The 23,944-nt window shown below is 36.3% G+C and overlaps 1 protein-coding gene across 1 annotated transcript; it reads left to right on the top strand.

Moving 5' to 3' along the window:
* Positions 1-11,802: 11,802 nt before the first annotated feature.
* On the top strand, positions 11,803-13,191 carry LOC104899481 (uncharacterized). The gene has a single exon (XM_010686678.2). The coding sequence runs from the start codon at positions 11,803-11,805 to the stop codon at positions 13,189-13,191; it is 1,389 nt and encodes a 462-aa protein (XP_010684980.2).
* The last annotated feature ends 10,753 nt before the right edge of the window (positions 13,192-23,944 follow it).

Consider the following 23,944-nt stretch of genomic DNA (forward strand, 5'->3'; position numbering starts at 1 on the left):
GCTTACGCTTTTTTTCACTTTATCTAGGCTGTCCTTTTATTCTATAAACATAAAGAACTTCAGCGAGTTGGTTAATTGTTTTACTTGGATTTCTTTGTCTTGGACTTTCAGCGTTTTCAATTTTGTTATTTTTTCTTTGTTTCGGGGGATGGTAATGTAACAGGCCAACTTCAAAGTTCTATCACATGGAACTTTTAGACCACTATGGTCTATGGCACTATATGCCCAAACTCTTCAGAATGAAGGAGCCACTCAACTTATGAAGCTCTCTTCTACTCCCGTAATGAGGAGCTTTTTTCACCTAAACTTATTTTAACTGAAGTGATTAAATCTGATCATCCCTTAATTTTAGTTGTTTTTGCATCTGATTGGAACTGATCAACCTTGAATAAACCTGATTGGATCTTGAAACTTATTCTTATAAGTTGAATAGAATGCACCCTTATTTTCTTTTGAATTTTTATGTCAATGCTTATAGTTAGATCTTTACTCCCTCGGTTTCTTTTTAATTTATTCACTTCACTTTGGGAGAGAACAATAAAGGAAGTACAAAAGTATGAGACAGAAACTGATGAGGTGGAAATAGAAACTGAAATGTGTAGGAAAAAAACAAAAATGTGGATTAAAATATTAAAAAGTGGATGGCATGGGTGGAAAAAGAGGAGAAAGTAGATGGGACATGTTACCAAGAATAGAAAAGACAAGTGTGTAGATTAAAAAGAAACGGAGAGAGTATATGACAGTCATTTGTTATAATAATAATTAACCTATTATCATACAAAAATTATTATATGAGGCCGGCCACACAGGAAGTTACAGGTGTGGCCGCGCGCATGACACACTGTCAGCCCGTCAGCTCATTTTGAAATGGTCATATCTCACAAGTTTCTCATTGGAATCGAGCTTTTGACCAGGCGTTGGAAAGTTATCGAGCCAAATTTTCATGTCCAACTTGAATCTTCCCAAAATATTAAGTATTATGTGAGATATGACCTTTTGAAGTTGACACTTATGCACAAATACTTATAAACAAATGAAATTACTCTTATGAACAAATAGAGTTACTCTTATGACCAAATAGAGTTACTTGTATGAGTATGTGGTTACTCTTAACAATAAAAGGGTGTCAGTCCTATAAAAAAATGTGGTTGCTCTTATAAGCAAATATGGTTACTTTTGTGAACCTTTGGGATTACACATATGATTAAATGAGGTTACTTGTATGATTTATTGAAGTTACTTGGATAAATGAATAAGGTTACTATTATGAATTAATTGGGAGGTTACTCATAGATTAAATGACATTACTAGTATGAATTAATTGGGTTAACATATGATAAAAATGGAGTTACTCATAAAAATGGGGTTACTCATCCATCTTTCTCACAATTGTTCACAAAAGTAACCCATTTTATTATATGAGTAACCCCATTTTTATCATATGAGTAACCCAATTAATTCATACTAGTATGTCATTTAATTTATGAGTAACCTCATTTAATTTATGAGTAACCTCATTCAATCTTATGAGTAACCTAATTAATTCATACTAGTAATCTCATTTAATCTTATGAGAAACACAATTAATTCATACTAGTAACCTCATTTATTTGTACAAGTAACTTCAATAAATCATACGAGTAACCTCATTTAATCTTATGAGCAACCTAATCAATTCATACTAGTAACCTCATTTATTTATACAAGTAACCCCAATTGTTTACAAAAGTAACCTCCATTTTATCATATGAGTAACCCCATTTTTATCATATGATTAACCCAATTAATTCATACTAGTAATGTCATTTCATCTATGAGTAACCTCAGTTAATATTATGAGTAACTCAATTAGTTCATACTAGTAACCTCATTTATTTATACAAGTAACTCCAGTTATTCACAAAAGTAACTCCATTTTATTATATGAGTAACCCTATTTTTATTATATGACTAACCCAATTATTTCATACTAGTAACCTCATGTAATATTATGAGTAACCTCATGTAATCTTTAACCCAAATAATTAATACTAGTAACCTCATTTATTTATACAAGTAACCTCATTTAATCATACGAGTTGTCCCAAAGGTCCACAAAAGTAACTGCATTTGCTTATAAGAGTAACCACATTTCTTTATAGGAGTGATACTCTTTTATTGTTAAAAATAACCACATACTCATACAAGTAACTTCATTTAGTCATAAGAGTAACTCCACCGATCTGTTCATAAGAGTAACTCCATTTCTTTATAAGTGTTTCTACATAAGGGTAAACTTTAAAAGGTTATATCTCACAACAAACTTAATATTTTTGGAAGTTTCAAGTTGGAAATGAAAATTTGGTCGATAGTTTTCCAACGCCTGGTCAAAAGCTCGATTCCGATAAGAAACGAGTGAGATATGACATTTGAAAATGAACTAACGGGCTGACAGACTATCGCGCGCGCGGCCACACCTGTAATTTCGTGTGTGGCCGACCACACGCAAGACTCGTTGATTGCCATATTGTCGTGTTAAAGTTTATAGAAGTAATATTGGATAGACTCCGGCTAAAAGATGGATTTTTTTGCCTAAATTTTTTTTATCAAAACTAAAAATAAATTAAATATTTAGCAAGCATCAACAAACATTATTAATAAACCAATGATGTATTTGCATAGTGGTTAAGATTTAGTAGTTAATATTAAGGTGTTGTGAATGATAGATCATAAGTTCAAATCCCGTTATCTTTCTTTGTACTTTCTACTGCCTTCATAACTCATATGGATAAAAAAAAACATTATTAGTAAACTTATTACCAAATACTATCATCTGTTCCCACAAGATCGCCACAAAATATGACCTTCCTCTTACATGATTCTCCCTCATCCAACATTCACATAGCATGAACAATCCAACATATCAAGACCTCAGCTTCTCAATTTAATTCGTGTACTATCTATTAGAAACTTACAATCGCAATGGCAAAGAGACAATGATTTCAAGGTTGTGCTGTGGTAGGAGACCGCTGACTTGAAATCAATTACGGCCTGATACTGGTGGTAATCGATCTGGCCGGAAAGCTCCCCAAGGTTAACACATCAGCCTAAATTGACACCACTAGCAGTATAGACTTTGGAGAATAGCACGAACCCAGGAAAAGAGAGAGAAGAGGAAGAAGAGAATGTTTCGTGTATCTTGAACTGATCAGAAGGCACTCATTTTTATAGGAAGAAATCAGGCAAAAAAAACGGAAGACAGTAAAAGGGGAGGATATCACGGAATTGCCATTAATACCGTAATGGTCAAAACGTTACAAATCTTCATCAGTCACACACGCGCCTAGCATGGATCCAAAAAGTTAGTGAAGTTTATTCCCCAAAGCCCAAAGCCCGAGGTCCAAGGCCCTGCCGGGTGGCGAACGTGCGTGTGTAATAGCAAGCCCACACACAAACATGTCATCCAACCACAAAAGCATCTCAAGTACCAACTCCGTAAGAGTAAGGATGAAGGGAATATATAAAGCAAGGAAGTATTCCCTCCCACAAGCAATGTGGGACAATTAATGAAAAGAAGACAATAAGGCTTTTCAAGCCTTGATTCCAACAATCCCCCACAAAGGCTTTAAAAAGCAAAAGAAATTCCTGGGTAAGGAAAGGAAAGTACTTAAACATCAATATCTTTCGATTTGAATTGATGCATAGTTAAATGAGGCAACAACTTACTATCTAATGAGTGAATTTCTCTTGAACTCACTAGAGTTCAATTGAGACCCCCACAACACATACCTACCTTAAAATCGTGCAATCTCCGCGATACATCACATGCGCTTTTATAGCCATGCGCATTCATTGGGTCTAATAAGTGCTCTAGAAAGACATCCCAGTCTCTCATAGAAGGCAGCTTAACCTCTACACTTACATAGGTAATCCATCAAGTGTTTCTCAATAACACCACCCCGAGGGATATGGAACCATTAAGAGCAAAAGCTCAACCTCTTAATATAAATCCATCAAGTGCGTCTCAATAGCACCACCAATAGGCTATGGATTAAAAAGCACTACCATGCGTCATAGGGATTAGAGATGTAGTGCAAGTTAAGATTTTATGGCTTCGTTTGACCTCAAACCAGATCCACCTTAAAATCTCAACTAATGGGCTTTAGCCCCATCCCCCTCGACGACTCTAGGACAACTCTCCTAGATAACTCCTTAGTAAAGGGGTCTGCAAGATTTCTTTCGGACCTCACATAGTCCAAAGAAATCACCCCATTTTTCAGGAATTGTTTGACGACTCCATGTTTGATCCGTATGTGTCTTTTATTACTATTGTAGACACTGTTTTTAGCAAGACCAATGGCTGCTTGAGAATCACAATGAAGAGAGACAGGTGCACCCTGTCCTCCCCATAAGGGAAATACAAGGCAATAGATTTCTCAACCATTCATCTTCTTGCCCTGCCAACTCGAGGGCAATGAACTCAGGCTCCATGGTTCTTAGCAAGACCAATAGCTGCCAACTCGAGGGCAATGGTTCCAGGAACGTGCTATACAAGTCTGCGTCGAAGAGTTCCACGATATAGCACCACCACCAAGGGTAAACACATAGCCACTAGTTGAACTAATCTCATCATTACCAGATACCCAATTTGCATCACAAAATCCTGCTTCAAGAACAGCAGGAAATTTAGAGTAATGCAGACAAAAATCAACAGTTCCTTTTAGGTATCTGAGAAGACGATGAAGAGCATTCCAGTGTTCATTACTAGGGTTATGGGTATATCTACAAGTCTACTCACTCACATGCTATGTCAGGTCGAGTACAGTTCATGAAGTACATCAAACTACCTATGATTTTCGCATATTCACTTTGAGAGACACTTTCACCTAAGTTCTTGGTCAAATGAATACTAGAAACATAAGGAGAACTCACTGGAACAACATAAAAGGAATTAAACTTTTTAAGCACCTTTTTCACATAATGAGACTGACTAAGGGAAATGCGACCGGAGATTTTCTTAAGTCTTACTCATAAAATCACATCAGCTTCTCCAAAATCTTTCATCTCAAACTTTGGAGACAAGAAAATCTTAGTATCATTAACCACCTGTAAGTTGTTACCAAAAATCAGCATGTCATCCACGTAAAAGACATATAATAATGTAATCTGATCCTATCAATTTGGAATACACACAGGAACCAGAGTTGTTGACAATGAACCATTTGACACAACAATACTGTCAAATTTTTCGTACCATTGTTTTGGTGCTTGTTTGAGACCATATAAGGATTTCTCAACTTAGACACTTTATCTTCTTGACCTTGCACCACAAAACCCTCGGGTTGAGACATGTAAATCTCCTCCTCTAAGTCACCATTCAGGAAAGCAGTCTTAACCTCCATCTGATGTATAATTAAGTCATGAATAGTAGCAAGAGCTAGTAGGATCCTAATGGTGGCTATCTTAGTCACAGGAGAATAAGTGTCAAAGTAATCCAGTCATTTCCTCTGAGTAAAGCCCCTAATGGCAAGCCTAGCTTTAAACCTCTCAATAGTCCCGTCAGGTCTCAACTTCTTTTTAAAGATCCATTTACTATCTATGGTCTTTGATCCCTTAGGTAAGTTGGTTAACTCCCAAGTAGAGTTAGACACTATGGAATCTAACTCGCTCTTAATGGCCTCTTTCCAAAAACTAGCATCCACAGATCTCATTGCCTCATCAAAGGTCTTTGGGTCCTCTTCTATCATGAAAGCATAAACTAGTTCATCACTCAACAAGTCAACACAAGAACTTTCAGATAGAAAAGCAGTAAATAAATCAGAACCAAAGTCTTTTGCTACTCTAGGTCTCTTACTTCTCCTAGGCTCATCTACAACAGAAGAACTACTAGCATGCATGTCAACTGAACTACTACTCAAAGTCAAATCATCAGGATAACACTAGTAGGTAGAACAACATCATGCGTAGAACAAGTAGATAAATCAACAGCAGGAGAAGAACAAGAAGGCACAGATGCAACATCACCTTTTTCAAAGGAAAAACATGTTCAAAAAACTCAGTATCTCTATATTTACAAATAGACCTATCACTCAAAGTCATAAATCTATATGCAGCATCAGCATAACCAATATAACACACATCAAAAGTCTTAGGTCCAATGTTTGACTTTTATAGTCAGGAAGCCCAACTTTGGCTAGACACCCCACACTCTAGAAAATCAAGTTTGGAGGATAACCCTTCCATAGTCATAAGGGGTCTTATCTAACTTTTGTGAGGAACTCGGTTAAGAACATGACAAGCTGAAAGAACGCTTCCCCCACATTTCATCAGGCAACCCAGAACTTACAAGCATAGCATTCATCATATTTTTCAAGGACCTATTTTTCCTTTCAGCTATACCATTTTGTTGGGTACATAAGGAGCACTAAGTTCATGAATGATTCCCAATTTCTCACAATGGTCATTCAAGAGAAGTTCTCATATTCTCTACCCCTATCAGACCTAACCCTCTTGATTTTCCTATCAAGTTGGTTTTCTACCTCGGCCTTATACTTATAAAAAGCTTCCCTGCCTCACTTTTGGCTTAAGAAGGTATAACTTAGTGAACCTCGAGTAATCATCAACAAAGGAAAATTACCAGAATTTTCCTCCTCTACTTCTAGTGTTCTGAAATCAGCTAAGTCTGTATGAACCAATTCTAGAAGTTGGGTGGTCCTTTGAGTCACGTTTTGCAAGGTTTCTTGTAAATTTTGCTTCAACACAAAAGGACACTTAGAAAACTCGTTGAGGACAGATTAGGAATCAACTAAGGTCCTTAGTCTCTTAATAGAAGCAACATTCACATGTCCTAATCTACCATGCCATAAATTTAAAGACTAGCAATATAAGCAGAACCACAAAAGTTTTATTAATAGCAGAACAAAGAAGAGCAACATTTAAAATAAACAAACCCCCACTCAGATACCCTTTCCCCACAAATTCCCCACCACGAGTCATTACAACCTTGTCAGCCTCAAAAATATTTTTCAAACCACTTTGTTTAACAAGGCACCAGACACTAGGTTACGACGCATAGTAGGAACATACAAGACATTTGAAAGGGAGAGGGTTTTTCCAGAGGTAAGTTTTAGAGTGACTTTCCTTGTCCAAGCACTCCAGCAGTTGCGCATTCCCATGTAGACCACACTCACCTTCTGTTGCATCCTGAAAGTCATGGAGAAGCTCCTTTGAACAGAAATGCCTTGAAACCCCGGTGTCCAAAATCCAATCAAAACTATTCTCGATCAGATTCGCTTCAACGACCACATCGACAACAATATCATCAGATTCAGCAAGGTTAGCCTGAGGTGCTTCCTTTTGGACAGAACCTTGGCGTTGAGGACATTGATAAGTCTTATGATCAGGCTTGCCGCCTACATATATAGCAAAGGACAGACCTCTTCTGAATCTTACCATTAGTTTTATTGAATTTCCCTTGCTTCATACCTTTATTGTTGACCTTCTTACCTTTACCCTTAAACTTATCAAATCCTAATGAAGCAGCAGTAGTTTCCACCATATTAGTTTTGGTAACATTAACAACAACAGTGTCTTGATTATCTTTGATGTGGTTTTCCTGTTCAATCCTCATATGACTAATTATTTCCTGAAGAGACAGAAACTCTTTCCTGTGTTTCGGATTGTTACGAAACTCCCTCCAGGAAGGGGGAAATTTTTATAGCAATACATTCGCTTGAAAAACTTCACAAATCTTCATGTCTTCATTTAAAACATCAGCACACAGATTTTCGTAGACATGAACTTCGTCCACGACAGGTTTTTCATCAACCATCTTGAAAGCCAGCCACTTTCCGACAACATATTTTTGTTTCCCAGCATCATCAACTCCATATTTTTTCTCAAGGGCCTCGCAGATCAGTTTAGATGAATCATACACCATGAATAAATCAAATAGATTATTTGTCATCAAATTAAGGAGATAGAAACAAACAATTTTATTATCTTTTTTTTTAAAATTTCGTCCTCATTCTGCTTAATAACAGTAGCAGAAGGAGAAGAGGATGAATCACCTGTAGCAGAAATGGCAGCAGGACATTCCTTGAACAGGACATAGTCGATGTCTAACTATTCAAAAAACATGAGCAGTTTCTGAGCCCAACGTTTCTAATTATTTTCGTCAAGAGCGAGACTCAAGCTTGGAAAGATGGCCATGGATTTGGTTGAACGATTGTCAGCCATTGCGAATTAGGTAATTGCTTTCAAATTGTTAGAAACTGACAATTGCAATGGCAGAGAGACAATGATTTCAAGGATGTGCCGTGGTAGGAGACCACTGACTTGAAAGCAATTACGGCCCGACAACGGTGGTAATCGATCTGGCCAGAAAGCTCCCCAAGGTTAACACAACAGCCTAAAACTGCCACCACTAGTAGTATAGACTTTGGAGAGTAGCATGAACACAGGAAAAGAGAGAGAAGAGAAGAGGGAGAAGAGAATGTTTTTGTGTATATTGAACTGATTAGAGGAACACTGATTTTATAGGAAGAAATCAGGCAGAAAAACGGAAGGTAGTGAAAAAGGAGGATATCACAAGATTGTCATTAATACCGTAACGGTCAAAACGTTACAAATCTTCATCAATTACACACATGCCTAGCCTGGATCCAAAAGGTTAGTTTATTTAAGTTAATTACCCAAAGCCCAAGGCCTTGGCCCGTGTGATAGCAAGCCCAAACACAAGCATGACATCCAACCACAAAAGCATCTCAAGTACCAACTCAATAAGAGTAAGGAGGAAGGGAATATATAAAGCAAGGAAGTATTCCCTCCTACAAGCAATGTGAGACAATTAATGAAAAGAAGACAACAATGCTTTTCAAGCCATGATTCCAACACTATCCACAAAGTCTCACGTCAAGAAGTTCGGGTTTGTCCCCCACCTTGCTGAACAATGTGCTTGCCAAAGGAATAACTTAACCAAATCAAAAGCTTAAACTAATGGTTAGAGTACCAGGAATAGTTTTATACTCTATTAGTGTTAAATGTCATTCTAGTTTGCTTCTTTTTTTTTTTAGTTTAGTTCGCGATTGCTGAAAAAAAAATTAAAAACTACCATATCCCAAAGGGATCAATAATATTTAAAAGGTTTTTTTGTGGGAAAGGACCAATTAAAATAGGTTGTTTTGGGGAAACACCACTTAAATTTTTTTTAGAGGGAAGTACCAATTAAAATATTTCTGTTGGCAATTTAACCACATTATGATTTCATGCCAAATTGTCAATTTTTCGGCGTTGACAATTTCTTTCCCTCCAAAACCTCGTTTTTTTGTTTTGTCTTATTTCCTCCCCTTCTTACTATTTAAAAGCCCTAATTTCCCCAATTTCCCCCCAATTTTTCCAATTTCCCTCATTTTATTGAAACTAAAGCTCTCATCCTCAACCTTGGAGCGGGTAGTAGTACTAGTTAGAGAACTCGAAGTAAGTACACTCGTCCGAGTTTGTAGAGGAGAAACGGGTGAACCCAGATCGGAAATCAGGCTTGTTGTTGGTAAACGAAAATATGAAACAATGTAAGTGAGTGAGGAGAGATGAAGAGAGAGAGTATTACATTATTAATTAGTGAGAAGATGGAGAAGTGGGTAAGAAGGAGGAGAAGAAGAAGACGGCATGAAGATTTTAGAGAGAAAAAATATGGAGATCTCATGAAATAAAGAGGAGAAAACAAAGAATGTGACATGACAAAACAAAAAAAAAAAACTACAGTTTTGGGGAAAAGCAATTGTCAACGCCGGAAAGTTGACAATCTAGCCTGAAAATCGTAATGTGATATTTAATTGTCAACGAAAGTGTTCCATTTGATCCGTCCCTCCAAAAAAAAAAAAATCATGTTTCCCCGAAAAAATCCTATTTAATTGGTTTTTCCTCACCAAAATCCTATTTAAAAAAATTAAGCAGCAATAGCAATTAGCTTATGCTGTAAACAACTTTCAGGAAAGATATGGAACCTATAATTGTATTTGTGGCTAAGGCTAATAATATATTGTGGAGTAAGATGAGAAGCCATAATTTAGGTGGAAAATTCAAATAACTCCCTGACACTGCCTTCATTGTTACTTCACATTGTCATATTGAGATTGCAGCGTTTAAGATCCAGGCAAAAATAGTGGGGAAAAATACAAAATCATTAAACGAAACCTTCATTTCTGTCATATGCTAAAAACATATAGCGTGTGCATTAAGAGATATATGGACAAAATTTATGCAATATTATTATGATCTTCTAAAATAGATCTCCCCCTACTATTCTCAATTGTTAGGATTAGTCTTTCAACTATATGTTAATTTTTATTGAATTAAAATAGGATCTCATCGGACACTGATCTTAGGATTAAAAATCAGGTTATATGCTATCCTTATTTCTATAACTGATAGATGATCATACATGTAACTGAAGCTCAATTATCATGATTACATTAATCTAGGATTAAATTCTATCTACGTCAGTACTACTCCTGTGGCACTTGTTTGGCCATAATAATTAAAAAACCACCTCACAAATTATCATAGGGCGATATTAGTTGGTATTTAATAGAGGTGATCATGGGTGGGCCGGGCCGGGTTCGGGCCGGGCCACGGCCAAAAGTTTTTGCCCATTGGTTGGGCCGGGCCGGGCCTAAATTCGGGTTGAATTTTTGTGTCCAAAGCCCTTTTTTCGGGCCTAAATTAGCGGGCTTTTGCGGGCCAAAACGGGCTGGGTCAAAAATAGACTAGAAAGTCGTTTTTGGCTTGTCCAAAGCCCGCCCAAAAGCAGGCCGGACCAAAATGATCACCTCTAGTATTTAATTTGTGACTAACCATACTATTGATAAAGGAAAGTAATGAATATCTCTAAGGGTATCACAATTACACACACATGGTGTAATTTACACAATTTCGTCTTTTATTTGGACATGAGCGCATGAGATGGAGATTGTAAAATGTTGTAAAACTATAACACTCGAATATAAGATGAGAAATAAGTACTAACATTACTTTATTTTTATTACCGATCTCGAAGAACTCCAATCACCCTCTATCTACATCATTCAAATTTGCGTCTTTTATGGACTAAGAAATTGTTGTATAAGGAATCATATATTTATTGCAATTATAAAAAATTGCCTATGCCATGGGAGAAGGATACTAAGGCAAGAATAATTTATCCGAGTGTGATGCGATGCTGATAGATTGTTTCGGATACAAGATATTGCCATACGTTGCCTGAATTGGCTACAGTCTACTGATCTAGCTAGGACTAGGAGAGTGTAAAATAGACGGATTCAAACAAGTAAAATAACTTCTAGTAACTAACATTTAAAAAGAACCTTAGAGCGAGTTAATTTCACTGATTGATAATGTAACATCCAAGATATTGAAAGAAATTGACAAATAATTTTCTAGAAGCAGTAGAGAAACAGGGGAATGATGAATGAAAAAATAGTAAGGAGAGACTGAGAGTACAGCGGAAAAATGGGTGGAAAGTAGCCAAGTAGGGACGCATTGAATCCACATGCGGTGCTTCAGCTGTGAATGACAAAGGAGGTCCCATCTCATGAACTCTATGTAATTCTAATTAGTCTCCCTTTCTCATCTTCATTAACCATGAATTTCTTCATAATATGTAATGCTTGTCTCAAAATTTATCCAATCCCTTTTCAAAAGAAGTAGCTTCTGAAAAGTTCCCTCTAGGTTTCCTTGGGAGGGTTTGCTAGTTTCGATACTAGGGTTCCTCGAAGGAGAGGTTTTTTGTTAGTTTCTTGGTGATTATTACTCGTACGAGTGATCATGGACACTGAAATCAATACATCTAGTGAGTTATTAATAAAGGATATGACAATATCGAAGGGAGATGGGGACAAAACCGGCGAGAAGATCGATTTGGCGAAAGAAGTAAAAGCTCAATCAGAACCGGTGGAGTGGGAGGAAGAGGGTTCGGAGGAGGATGAAGCCAGAACGGAGTTAGGGCTTGTCATTCGAATTTTTACGAACCGGCATATTAATCAAAATGCTTTCATCACCACCATGAAGAACATATGGCAGGCGAAACATGATATGGATATTAAAAACATTGGCAAAAATTTGTTTGTAGTTCAATTCTATCACTGGAGGGATAAACAACGAGTGATGGAGGGTCAGCCCTGGCACTTCGATAAACATGTGATTCTGATGAATGATATTAAAGGTAATTGTAAACCTTCTGACATTCAATTATGGGAGTTCCCGATTTGGGCTAGGGTTTATGATTTGCCGTTTAAGGGGAGATTAAATTCCGGTAATGTCGAGGCTATTGGGAACAAAATAGGGACCTTTATTACAATAGATAAATCTGGAGCAGTGGGAATTGATAAATCAATCCGGTTACGGATTATGCATGATGTTCGAAAACCTCTTATTTCATCAGTGAAGATCCGTATGAAATCTGGTGAGGAGGAATCCTTCGCAGTCAAATATGAAAGGCCTCCCCTTTTCTGTTTTTATTGTGGAAAGGTTGGACATGTGACAAAAGATTGTGAGGAGGAAGATATGGAAGAAGAAGGGGTGGTGAAATATGGGGGGTGGTTAAAGGCTTCGCCTTGGAAGCTGGCTGAAACGGGGGAGAAAGGGGGAGGTAGGATGAGTGAGAACTCTTGCGCTCGTGCGTTGTTCATTACCAAACCGAAGAAAATTGTGAGGGAGGAGGTAAAGGAGTCTGTGACGGCAGTTGTGGAGAAAATGAATAGCTGGGTAATTAAGGAAAAAGAGGTGGAGGGAAGTGTGGATCATGAGCAGTCTGAGAGTGAGAGTGTAAGGCCTCTAGGGGAGAATCTGATGAAGGGAGTTGTGATGGACAGTTACGAGGAAGGGGATAAGGAGCAGGGAAGGAGTAGTAAGGGTAAGGATGTGGAGAATAGTGGTGAAGTGGCTCAGAATAGAGTAAAGGCTGAAAAGGAAGTTAAAAAATGGAAGAAAATCGCTAGGCAGCGAGATAAGGTGGCAAGGGAAGTTCCCCAAGTCTGGGGTCTTAAAAGAACTGAGAGAGGAGGAGGAGTGGCAGGTCTTGATGAAGTGGAAATAGAGGAGTTACGTTACTTGAAGCGAGCTGGCTTAAGCGTGGCAGATGACGCACTGATGTTGACAGTACCTACTGAAGAAAAAGTGGCGAGCCCCACGGTTTGGGCTCTCGGTGACCAATGAGTCACATCCTATCCTGGAATTGCAAAGGGATGGGGAGCCCCTCTGCAATGAGTGCGCTAAGGCGATTGCTTGCTTCAGAGGGTCCCCAAATTGTCTTCTTATCGGAGACAAAGCTAAAAAGTCATGAAATGGAAAATGTGAAGAAGAAACTCAAATGGGAGCATCTAGTGGCTGTTGATTGTGTAGGTGAGGGTCGAAAGCGAAGGGGTGGTCTTGCTATGTTATGGAGAAGTGATATTATTGTAGTGCGAGACATGGCCTCAAAGTGGCTTATGAAGCAGGGCTACGTAATCTAGTGGTGGAGATGGACTGTCGAAAACTTTTTCTCCACCTTAGGGGTAAATGTAGTGATGTATCTCCCTTTGGGAGAGTAGTGGCTGATATTTTATTCCTAGCCTCGAAATGTAACAATGTAGTCTTTGAGCATGTCAAACGCCATTGTAATAGGGTCGCTCATCTCTTAGCCCATATGTGCAAGCATGCCAAGGAAATGAGAGTGTGGATTGAGGAGTATTCTCCTGATGTTCGAAGTGCTATCATGCTTGACAAGTTGTCAACGTAATAAAAAAATTTTCTTTCCTGGTCAAAAAAAAAAAGAAGTAGCTTCTGTGGGTAATTGGTTGAACATAGGAAGTTATAGTCTCCAAGTTATATTTCTATGTAAGTAGTTGTTGTTGGATGTTTAATGGGTAACGAATTAAAAAAGTTAGCAAAAATAGAAAAATCCCACATTCAAAGTATTGGTGGGTTTTCATCTAGTTTATTAAATGGAGGCGCTTCAATGTGTTGAATTTACTTACGACTCATTCGACATCATGATAAGTTTTTAAGTTTTGGTTTTATGAATGCAGAAGTCATATGATATAAGATGTCTAATATATTAAGATTAGTCACACTTATAACAAACATATGTCAAATTTGAAAATTGTAATAAAAAACCAAAGATACCTTTTTTGGTTTCATGTTTTGGAAAACAACAACTAACAAGGCTTTAATATTCCTTTTATGTTATTTGAATTTTCTTAATTGTTATTAATTTTTCTTTTATCTTTTTTATTGTTAAATTATGCCTTGAATTATTTGTTGGTATATATAATTTAGTATACCATTTCTATTTTGGGCTCGGTATTAGGTCCATTTTGTTTAGGTTAATTGTAAGGATTGTATATAAACCTTCTTTAGTTGACCTTTATCTCAATCTATTCAAGTTGGATAATCTGTTCTCTCTCCTTAACCTAATAAAATTAGTTCTCCATGTTGTATTGACGAAGCTAACATCTTGTTAGTGAACAACACTAAATCCTTGTGTCAACTGTTCATTAATTCTCTGTTTCGTTAATTGCTTCTGTCACAATAAACAAGTATCATAGTCGGATCTATTAAGGTCAAAAAATATGCAATTTTCCAATTTTGCAAAGATTTGTGATTTGAAATTGAAGTTTGACAAATTCACTAGGAGAAACAATTTCAGTTTATGGCAGATCAAGATGCAAGCTCTATGATGCCATAGGGGCTATCGGCGCCGCTATCGGGAAATCAAAGAAAGCAAGCGCATATGACGATGAATCGAGTAGTCTAGAGGGGGAAGGATCGCTCGACAATCATGCTATGTTTGGCTGATGAAATCATCATTCAGGGTCGCTAATTAAAAATCTATTGTTGGTCTTGGTTGAAGTTGAAGACTTTATACATGAAGAAATCTCTAACCAACAAGTCGATTTTGAAGCAATTACTGTTCAGTCTACATATACAGGATGGTGCACCTCTCAGGAACCATTTAGAGCAAGTGAATGCTATCTTACTAGATATTCGTAATATTGATGTTAAAGTACATGATGATGATGCTGCTTTAATTTTGTTAGTATCTTTACCGCATGAGAATTTTGTTGATTCTTTTATTGTTGGGAAAGATAGTTATAGGCATGATTTTATTAGCCTGTGTGAGATAAGTGCGTATTTGACTAAATCATTGTAAGGGTTTTTTTTTAAAAATGTTTTGAAATATAAGAAGTTGCCAACAAGTCTTTAAAGGAACACTTATAAATCTAATTGGATATTGAAAAATCTTAGGGACAACTGTGGGACTTATCTAGTGTAGATTTTCCCATCATGACTCCATAGATGGTCAATGAACAAAAGATTATATTAAGTTTGGGGGTGAGGGTACGAACGTGGTCATGAACCAAATTCGCTGATTGATACCCTCTACTTAATATCAATCCATATCAAGTTTTATGCAAAAGAATAACCATAGAATATTTTCAAGCACCATAAAATTATTACTCTAAGTTGGTTGATTAAACACATAAAAGAATAATTTTTAGTGACACATTATTAAGCAATTAAATTACTAAGTTCCTAGCATGTTGTTCAAATTATCTGATTAATATTAGAATAATTCTTTAAGTCTTGATTAGCAGGTATAACATGCGAGTGATGAAAGCATGAACAGGACAATCATAACAATATATATGAAAAATAAATAAGAAGAGAAAAGGTTAGAATATACAAAAGAACGATTTTATATAAAGGGTCTACATCATGGAAAGAAATAGATAGTAACTTCAATATAAAAATCATAAAATTATTCCAGAACCTTCAGAAGTATATTGGCGTGACTTCGATCTCAGAGAGTAACGACATTCGAAAGGAGCAATAGTGAAGCCTGAAGATTGATCGAAATATGCGTGTGTGTGTGTTTGAAAGTATGTGTTTGTTTGTGTTTGAAAGGTATGAGAGTATGAGAGAATTCATATTTCGGGTTCAAAGAGTACGTGAAAAGTGAATGTGGAAAAATGTATGTTGTAGATCTGAGGGATTGAGACATATTTATACGAAAATATAAAAGAAAGATAGAAAAGCAAATTGTGCGGCATGCAAAGAATGCGCTAGGCATGTGTCTAATTGACGCACTGAGCAACGTCTCAGGTGAATATTGGTGCGCATGACGCGACACAACCAGTCCGATGCGTACATGTGGCACGACAGACTTACCGCTTGCGTTAGACACGTTTTGACAGCCTTTTCTTAAATGCATTTTTGAACGATTTTCTTTTATCCTTTAAATTCGAAAATCAACTTTACGAGATAAAATCTGATTTCAATTCTAAAAATATCTTTGAAAATATATAACTAAAAACAGTTAATTATCATAAATAATTAATTGGGCTTTTTCAAAGGATTGGGCTTAAAATATTTTTAATGGGCTCTATACACAAATAATTATTAGAACTAATTAATTGGACTTTAAAATAGGACTTTGGATCATTATTGCAAATACATACACTTTTACACTTTAAAAATAGATTTGGGTTTGGTTATTCAGATTGCTTTCCCCTTAGGTCGGACCAATTAAGACCATCATATGTTTCCTTATCGGGTCCTTAAATGGGGAGACACAACTATGTGTCTATAATAGTATGTCTCTAGAAGAAGTAATTAATAGGATTTACGATGCGGAAATACAAACAATTTGTACAAAACCTATTCCCAAGAACACCCTAAAAATACTATAATGAATCTACAGGAGGGAGTTAAGATATTATACCTTTGAAGCGTGCCTCGTTGATGTTTAAGAACGTCAATTGAAGTTCCTCTACAAAAGTCCACCACCACAAGTTGATTATACCTCGGTTTACTAGAACCCAAAACAAAACATTTTATTTTGTATGAACTTTTGAATATCTTGTGAGGAACTTATTTTCCCTCTACCACAAACTCACGGCAAGTTATGTAATATGTGTGTTATTGTGGTCAACAATTCACCTCTATTTAATTTGCTTTGTATGCTCATAAAAGGAAGGATTTGATTTCCTTTCAATTAAGAGGATATCAATCCATTAATTGATTGACTTTCTCAATCAATTAATATTGATATCAATCAATTATCCTATAATTGATTTTGATCCAAGATATAGCAAGATATTACCCATAACTTATTATGGACAAAAGAACATATTGGTATTATTGTATAATATTAATCTTAAAAAGACTAACTTATCAACAATGTAGTTTATGTGTGACCCTGTAGGTCCAATATAGTTTAGTAGTAAATATTAATCGTTTATTAATATTACAAGTCAAGATTGGCTCCTAGCAAAGCATCATGGCTACCCAAACTATATGGGATATAATTAATAATTTATAACTTTTGAGTTATGCACTTGATCATAGGACATACTCCAACAATCTCCCACTTGTCCTAGAGCAAGTGGTGCTTTATAATCCCTTTGTCTCTTATTGTTATATCTGAACATAAGGTAAGAAAACTTGTCATCCTTATGAAGTCCAGAATATTTCTCAGTCTCCAAGTTCAACTGTCAAACGAATGTTGAATCACAATCCTTCGAGCACGCCATGCATTTTACAGTCTAAACTCCCCGAGAGGCCCAACACAACATTCCTATGTAATAGGAGGACAATTCTTTCTTATTTACCCTCTATCCTTCACACGACTCATAGCAACATGAACATAGCCTTTATAGTCTCCTTTTACGGCACGACGTTTGATAATGCCAAAGTGTACTAGTCATCATTATAAGGAATCAGTGGTAAACTCAAGTCTGAGGAATCAACTCATTTATATATTAAGAGAAACTTATGACATTCAGTCTTAAAGATTTCTCTATGTGGGTCAAATCCAATGTGTATTCACCAATTCACATTAATATAATTGATTAGACATCCAATGCCCCTATGATACATGGAACATGATCATCAATCAATCTATAAGCTAATCATTATAGGTCATTTTATTACCTACTTAATGACCTGATTAGGGACCAGGTAATCATTTATTTTAGTTCACTTAATAGGGTTCCATAGTTGAGTCCTCGTACTCAACATCCTATTTAAAAAAACTAATTACTTTGGACATTTGTTTCAATACTAAACCGAATTTAAACAAACATATATTTATGAAATAATAAACATAAACCTTTTATTTCAATAATGAAAGAGTTCAATATATAAAACAAAAAGATCATCTCCAATGTTCCTAATTCCCAAGCTGAAATATGAGTCTCATGTTTCTGCTGAGAAAGTGGCTTAGTAAGCGGATCTGCAACATTGCTATCCGTATGAACTTTACATATCCTAACATCTCCTCGATCAACTATTTCACGAATCAGATGAAATCTCCTGAGTACATGTTTGGATTTTTGGTGTGATCTTGGTTCTTTTGCTTGTGTTATAGCTCCAGTATTATCACAATAAACATCCAAAGCACTAGCAATACTCGAAACCACTCCTAGTTCAGAAATGAACTTCTTAATCCAGATGGCTTCTTTTGCTGCTTCTGATGCAGCAATATACTCAGCTTCAGTTGTAGAATCTGTTATGGTGCTCTGTTTGGAACTTTTCCAACTCACCGCTCCTCCATTTAAACAAAATATGAATTCCGACTGCGATCGAAAATCATCCTTATCTGTTTGGAAACTAGCATCAGTATACCCTTTTATACTTAGCTTATCCTCTCCTCCATAAACTAAGAATTTTTCTTTAGTCCTGTTAAGGTACTTTAGAATATTCTTCACAGCAGTCCAATGGTCATCACCTGGATTTGCTTGGTATCTACTGGTCATGCTCAAAGCATAGGAAACATCTGGTCTAGTACATATCATGGCATACATGATGGATCCAATAGCTGACGCATATGAGATAGGGAAGGGAATGGGTCCAGGACCCTACCTGGACCCTGTTGGACCCGACCCTAATTTAAGGGTCTGGGTCCAACTTTTTCAGACCCTAAGAGTCCGGGTCCGCGTCTGGGTCCAAGTGAATTTTTTAGGGTCCGGGTCCGGGTCTTAAAATTTTGGACCCAGACCCGACCCTTAGACCCTAAACTTATTTAATATATACATTTTTATATTTTTATTAAAAAAATAAATTGATTTTCTAAAAGACTAAAACTTAAATTAAACACCAAAACACCCATTCTGAACTCTTATGTAAGTTATATTTGTTTCGTTTTTTTTTCAATTTGTATGTCTGTGTTTGTTTCATTTTTTTCAGTTTATATGTTTGTGAATTGTGTTTGTTTAATTTTTTTTCAGTTTATAAGTTTGTGTTTGTTTCGCTTTTTTCAATTTTTGTGTTTGTTTCGTTTTTTTCAATTTTTGTGTTTGTTTCATGCGAATTTCATTAATAATGCTGAAAATTTGGCAAAATAAATAATTTAGGCCTGGACCCTCCAGACCCTCTAGACCCTCCAGACCCTAAGGGTTTGGGTTTGGGTCTGGGTCCAATTTTTTCAGACCCTTAGGGTCCGGGTCTGGGTCTACAAAAAAATTTAGGGTCAAGGTCAAAGGTCCACCTGGACCCGACCCAGACCCTACCCTTGCCCATCCCTAATATGGGATCTTGCTCATGCGGTCTTTCTCATCAGTTGTCGAAGGACACTGAGTCTTGCTCAGACTTATGCCATGAGACATGGGTAGAAAACCTCTTTTACAACCTTTCATATTGAACCTAGTCAGAACCTTATCAATATAAGTTTCTTGACTTAGTCCAATCATTCTTTTAGATCTATCTCTATAGATCTTAATGCCTAGTATGTATTGAGCCTCACCAAGATCATCATTGAGAAACACTTTCCAAGCCATATCTTTACAAACTCTACCATGGAAATATCATTTCCAATGAGAAGTATGTCATCTACATACAAGACCAAGAAAACAATCTTACTCCCACTAACTTTCTTGTAAACACAAGATTCCTCTTCATTTCTGAGAAAACCAAAACCTTTGATTGACTCGTCAAATCGGAGGTTCCAACTCCTTGATGCTTGCTTTAATCCATAAATGGACTTTTGAAGCTTGCATACCTTCTTAGGTGCATTAGGATCAATAAAACCCTTTGGTTGTGTCATGTACACTTCTTCTTCCAAAAAACCATTTAGAAAAGCGGTTTTAACATCCGTTTGCCATATTTCATAGTCATAATATGAAGCAATTGCTAGAAGTATCCGAATAGATTTCAGCATAGCTACTGGTGAAAAGGTTTCATCATAGTCTATACCATGAATTTGTTTGAAACCTTGTGCCACCAGCCTAGCTTTATGGATATATACATTTCCATCCACGTCAGTTTTCAACTTGAAATCCCATTTGCATCCAATAGGTTTAACCCTGTCGGGCAAATCAACCAAGTTCCAAACTTGATTTTCATACATGGAACCCATTTCGGATTTCATGGCTTTTGACCATAAGTCGGAATCTGAACTAGCCATAGCTGCTTTGTAGGTAGTAGGCTCATTGTTTTCTAAAAGCAATATTTCTTTATTATCAGACATGAGAAATCCATATCTCTCAGGTGCTGAAATTTTCCTAGTAGACCTACGAGGGGAGGGTGCCACGGAGGTAGATTCCACAACAGGTTGTGTAGTCTTATCAGTTTCCACAACAACTTGTGGAGGCTCCTGATATTGTGGCTCATTTTCAGCTCGAATTTCCTCGAGGTGAATATTTCTCCCACTTGAATTTCTAGAAAGATGTTCTCTTTCTAGAAAGACACCAGTTCGAGCCACAAACACTTTGTTCTCAGTTTTATTGTAGAAGTAATACCCCTTTGTTTCTTTTGGACAACCCACGAAGTAACATTTGTCAGATTTAGGTGCAAGTTTGTCAGATTGTAAACGTTTTACATAAACTTCGCATCCCCAAATCTTAAGAAAAGACATAGTTGGAGTTTTTCCAACCCATAACTCATATGGAGTCTTTTCAACGGCTTTGGTTGGAGTTCTGTTTAAGATTAGTGCGGCAGTTTTCAAGGCATGACCCCAGAATGATATCGGAAGATCGGCCTGACTCAGCATTGATCGAACCATATCTAATAGAGTTCGATTTCTCCTTTCGGACACACCATTCCATTGTGGTGTTCCTGGAGGAGTTAGTTGGGAAAGAATTCCACAACTTTTGAGATGGTCATCAAACTCTTGGCTTAAATACTCACCACCTCGATCAGATCTAAGGGCTTTTATTGTCTTGCCAAGTGATTCTGTACTTCCATTTGAAATTCTTTAAACCTTTCAAAAGCTTCAGATTTATGCCTCATAAGGTAGATATACCCATATCTACTGAAGTCATCTGTGAATGTTATGAAGTACTGATAATTGCCTCTAGCATTTGTACTCATTGTCCACAAACATCAGAATGTATGAGACCTAATAAGTCATTTGCTCTTTCACTTACACTAGTAAATGGAGCTTTTGTCATTTTTCCAAGTAAGCAAGATTCGCATGTATCATATGATTCGAAATCAAATGATTCCAAAAGTCCTTCCTTTTGAAGTTTTCAGATACTTCTCTCATTTATGTGGCCAAGACGACAATGCCAAAGTTAAGTTTTATTTGAATCATTTGATTTTGCCTTTTTAGTATCAATGTTATAAACTTGTTTTTCTAAATCTAGTAAATAGAGCCCATTAAATAAGTGAGCACTACCATAAAACATTCCATCCTTTTGAAAAGAAAGACATTTATTCTTAATCTCAAAAGTAAACCCTTCTGTATCGAAACAGGAAACATAAATAATGTTTTTAGAAATGGCTGGAACAAAATAACAATTATTCAAATCCAAAATAAGCCCATAGACATTATTAATCTAAAAGTGCCTACGGCTAAAGCTGCAACCTTTGCTCCGTTGCCAACACGTAGGTCCACTTCCCCTCGAGCCAAGCTCCTACTTTTCTATAGTCCCTGCACATTTGTACAAATGTGAGATCCACATCCGGTATCAAATACCCAAGAATTAGAAATAGTGAGATTTACTTCAATAACATGTATACCTGAGGTAGAAGGAATCTTGCCATTCTTCTTGTCCTCTAGATACTTAGGACAATTCCTCTTCCAATGACCTGGTTTGTGACAATGAAAGCATTCTTGGTCTGGAGTAGCTCCAGCCTTAGTTTTGACAACCTGTTTTCCCTTACCCTTACTCTGTGGGTATTGCTTTTTATTGCCTTTCTTCTTAAAAATCCCTTTCTTTTTCTGAATCATAAGAACATTATTCTTAGGTGCAACCTTGATACTTGGTTCAGCAGTCTTGAGCATTCCTAGAAGCTCATTCATAGTCTTCTCCAACTCATTCATGTTAAAGTTTAACACGAATTGGTCATACCCCTTATGAAGGGAATGGAGAGTGATGTCAATTGGTAGCTCATCACCTAAAGTGACACCTAATCGTTCCAGATTCTCAAAATAACCCATCATTTTGAGAACGTGTGGACCAACAGGTTCACTTTCTTTGAGACTGCTCTCAAGGATAGCCTTAACCGTTTCATAGCGCTCAATTCTTGCTTGTTTTTGAAACATAGCTCTGAGCTGATGAATGATGTCAAAAGCCTCCATATTTTCAAATTGTTTTTGCAATTCAGAATTCATGGATGCTAACATCAAACATGTGACATCAAGAGATCTAGCTACTGCCGTATCATATGCTTTTCGAGTCTCAGCAGATGCTCAAAGGGTAGGTTCAGCAGGGAGAGGGTTTTCAAGAACATCCAGTTTTATTTCAAACTTAAGAACTATTCTCAAGTTGCGATACCAATCCAGAAAATTGTTGCCATTAAGTTTTTCTTTTTCGAGAATAGAGCGAATACCATTAGATGACATAGCGTAGTTTGAATTAGGAGTAACCATCTACAAATGAAAAAGTAAAGTCTTAGGTTTATGATTATAAAAATTAACATCAAATTTTAACCAAGTTAAAACAAGCTAAAGGCTTTTAGTCTAAAAAACGTCCTCAATTAGGCTAAAAGTTTCCAAGACCCCAACTCATTTAATCCTAAGCAGAGTTTGAATTAGGAGTAACCATCTACAAATGAAAAAGTAAAGTCTTAGGTTTATGATTATAAACTATAACTTCAAATTTTAACCAAGTTAACACAAGCTAAAGGCTTTTAGTCTAAAAAACGTCCTCAATTAGGCTAAAAGATTCCAAGACCCCAACTCATTTAATCCTTAGCCAGCTTTGGCCGGTCACCTAAGAGATAAATGATTTAGGTAAATAAGACTTTATTAGTTATACTCATATAACTCTTAGTTAATGGGAAACATCGCATGAAAAAACCCATTCCTATACCCCAAAGCCCAAGTCCTAATTGGATACTTTGTTGAATAAAACCTTACATACTTGTAAATATCTTAAATATACTCTAAATATTCTAAGATAAAAAATAATACCTTGCTTTGGCAAGCCCATTACCAATGATCAAAGACATGAAATAGAGGTATTTAAGGGTGGGTATCTAATTCATTCAAAACTTAAAAGGAGGAATTAAGTTACTATGTCGGTTCTAAATTTAGTGAACTAATAGTAATTAGAACAAGAGCATAATAACAAAATAAAAGCAATAATTAAATGCATAATTTAAAATGATCCTAGTATGGCCCCTACATCTTAATCTAAACTTGAAGATGCTTCCTTGTATCCGCCTTTTGCTCCATCAAAGCATGATTCTCGAATCATCATACAAGTTATTTGAAATTTAAATAAAATTACAAAAATACAAAACGGCTCGCAGTCCGTATTTAAGATACAAAAATACATAAACGGTACGCAGACCGTATTTTCTATCCTAATTTGGGCCATACTAGTCATCTAACATTCAAGCATAAAATTATTCATTCATTCACTTACTTAGAGTAAGTGAACCATTTTATATTAGACGATTCTAATAAAAAAAAAAAGTTAAACTAATCAACAATTTTAATTAGTTCAAAACTAACAAAATATTTAATAGTGTTAGAAATTAC

Source organism: Beta vulgaris, chromosome 7 (genome assembly GCF_026745355.1).
Source record: "Beta vulgaris subsp. vulgaris cultivar EL10 chromosome 7, EL10.2, whole genome shotgun sequence".
NCBI lineage: Eukaryota > Viridiplantae > Streptophyta > Magnoliopsida > Caryophyllales > Amaranthaceae > Beta > Beta vulgaris.

Excerpts from the sequence above, each read along its gene's own strand:
- LOC104899481 (XM_010686678.2), top strand. The coding sequence starts at position 11,803 with ATGGACACTGAAATCAATACATCTAGTGAGTTATTAATAAAGGATATG.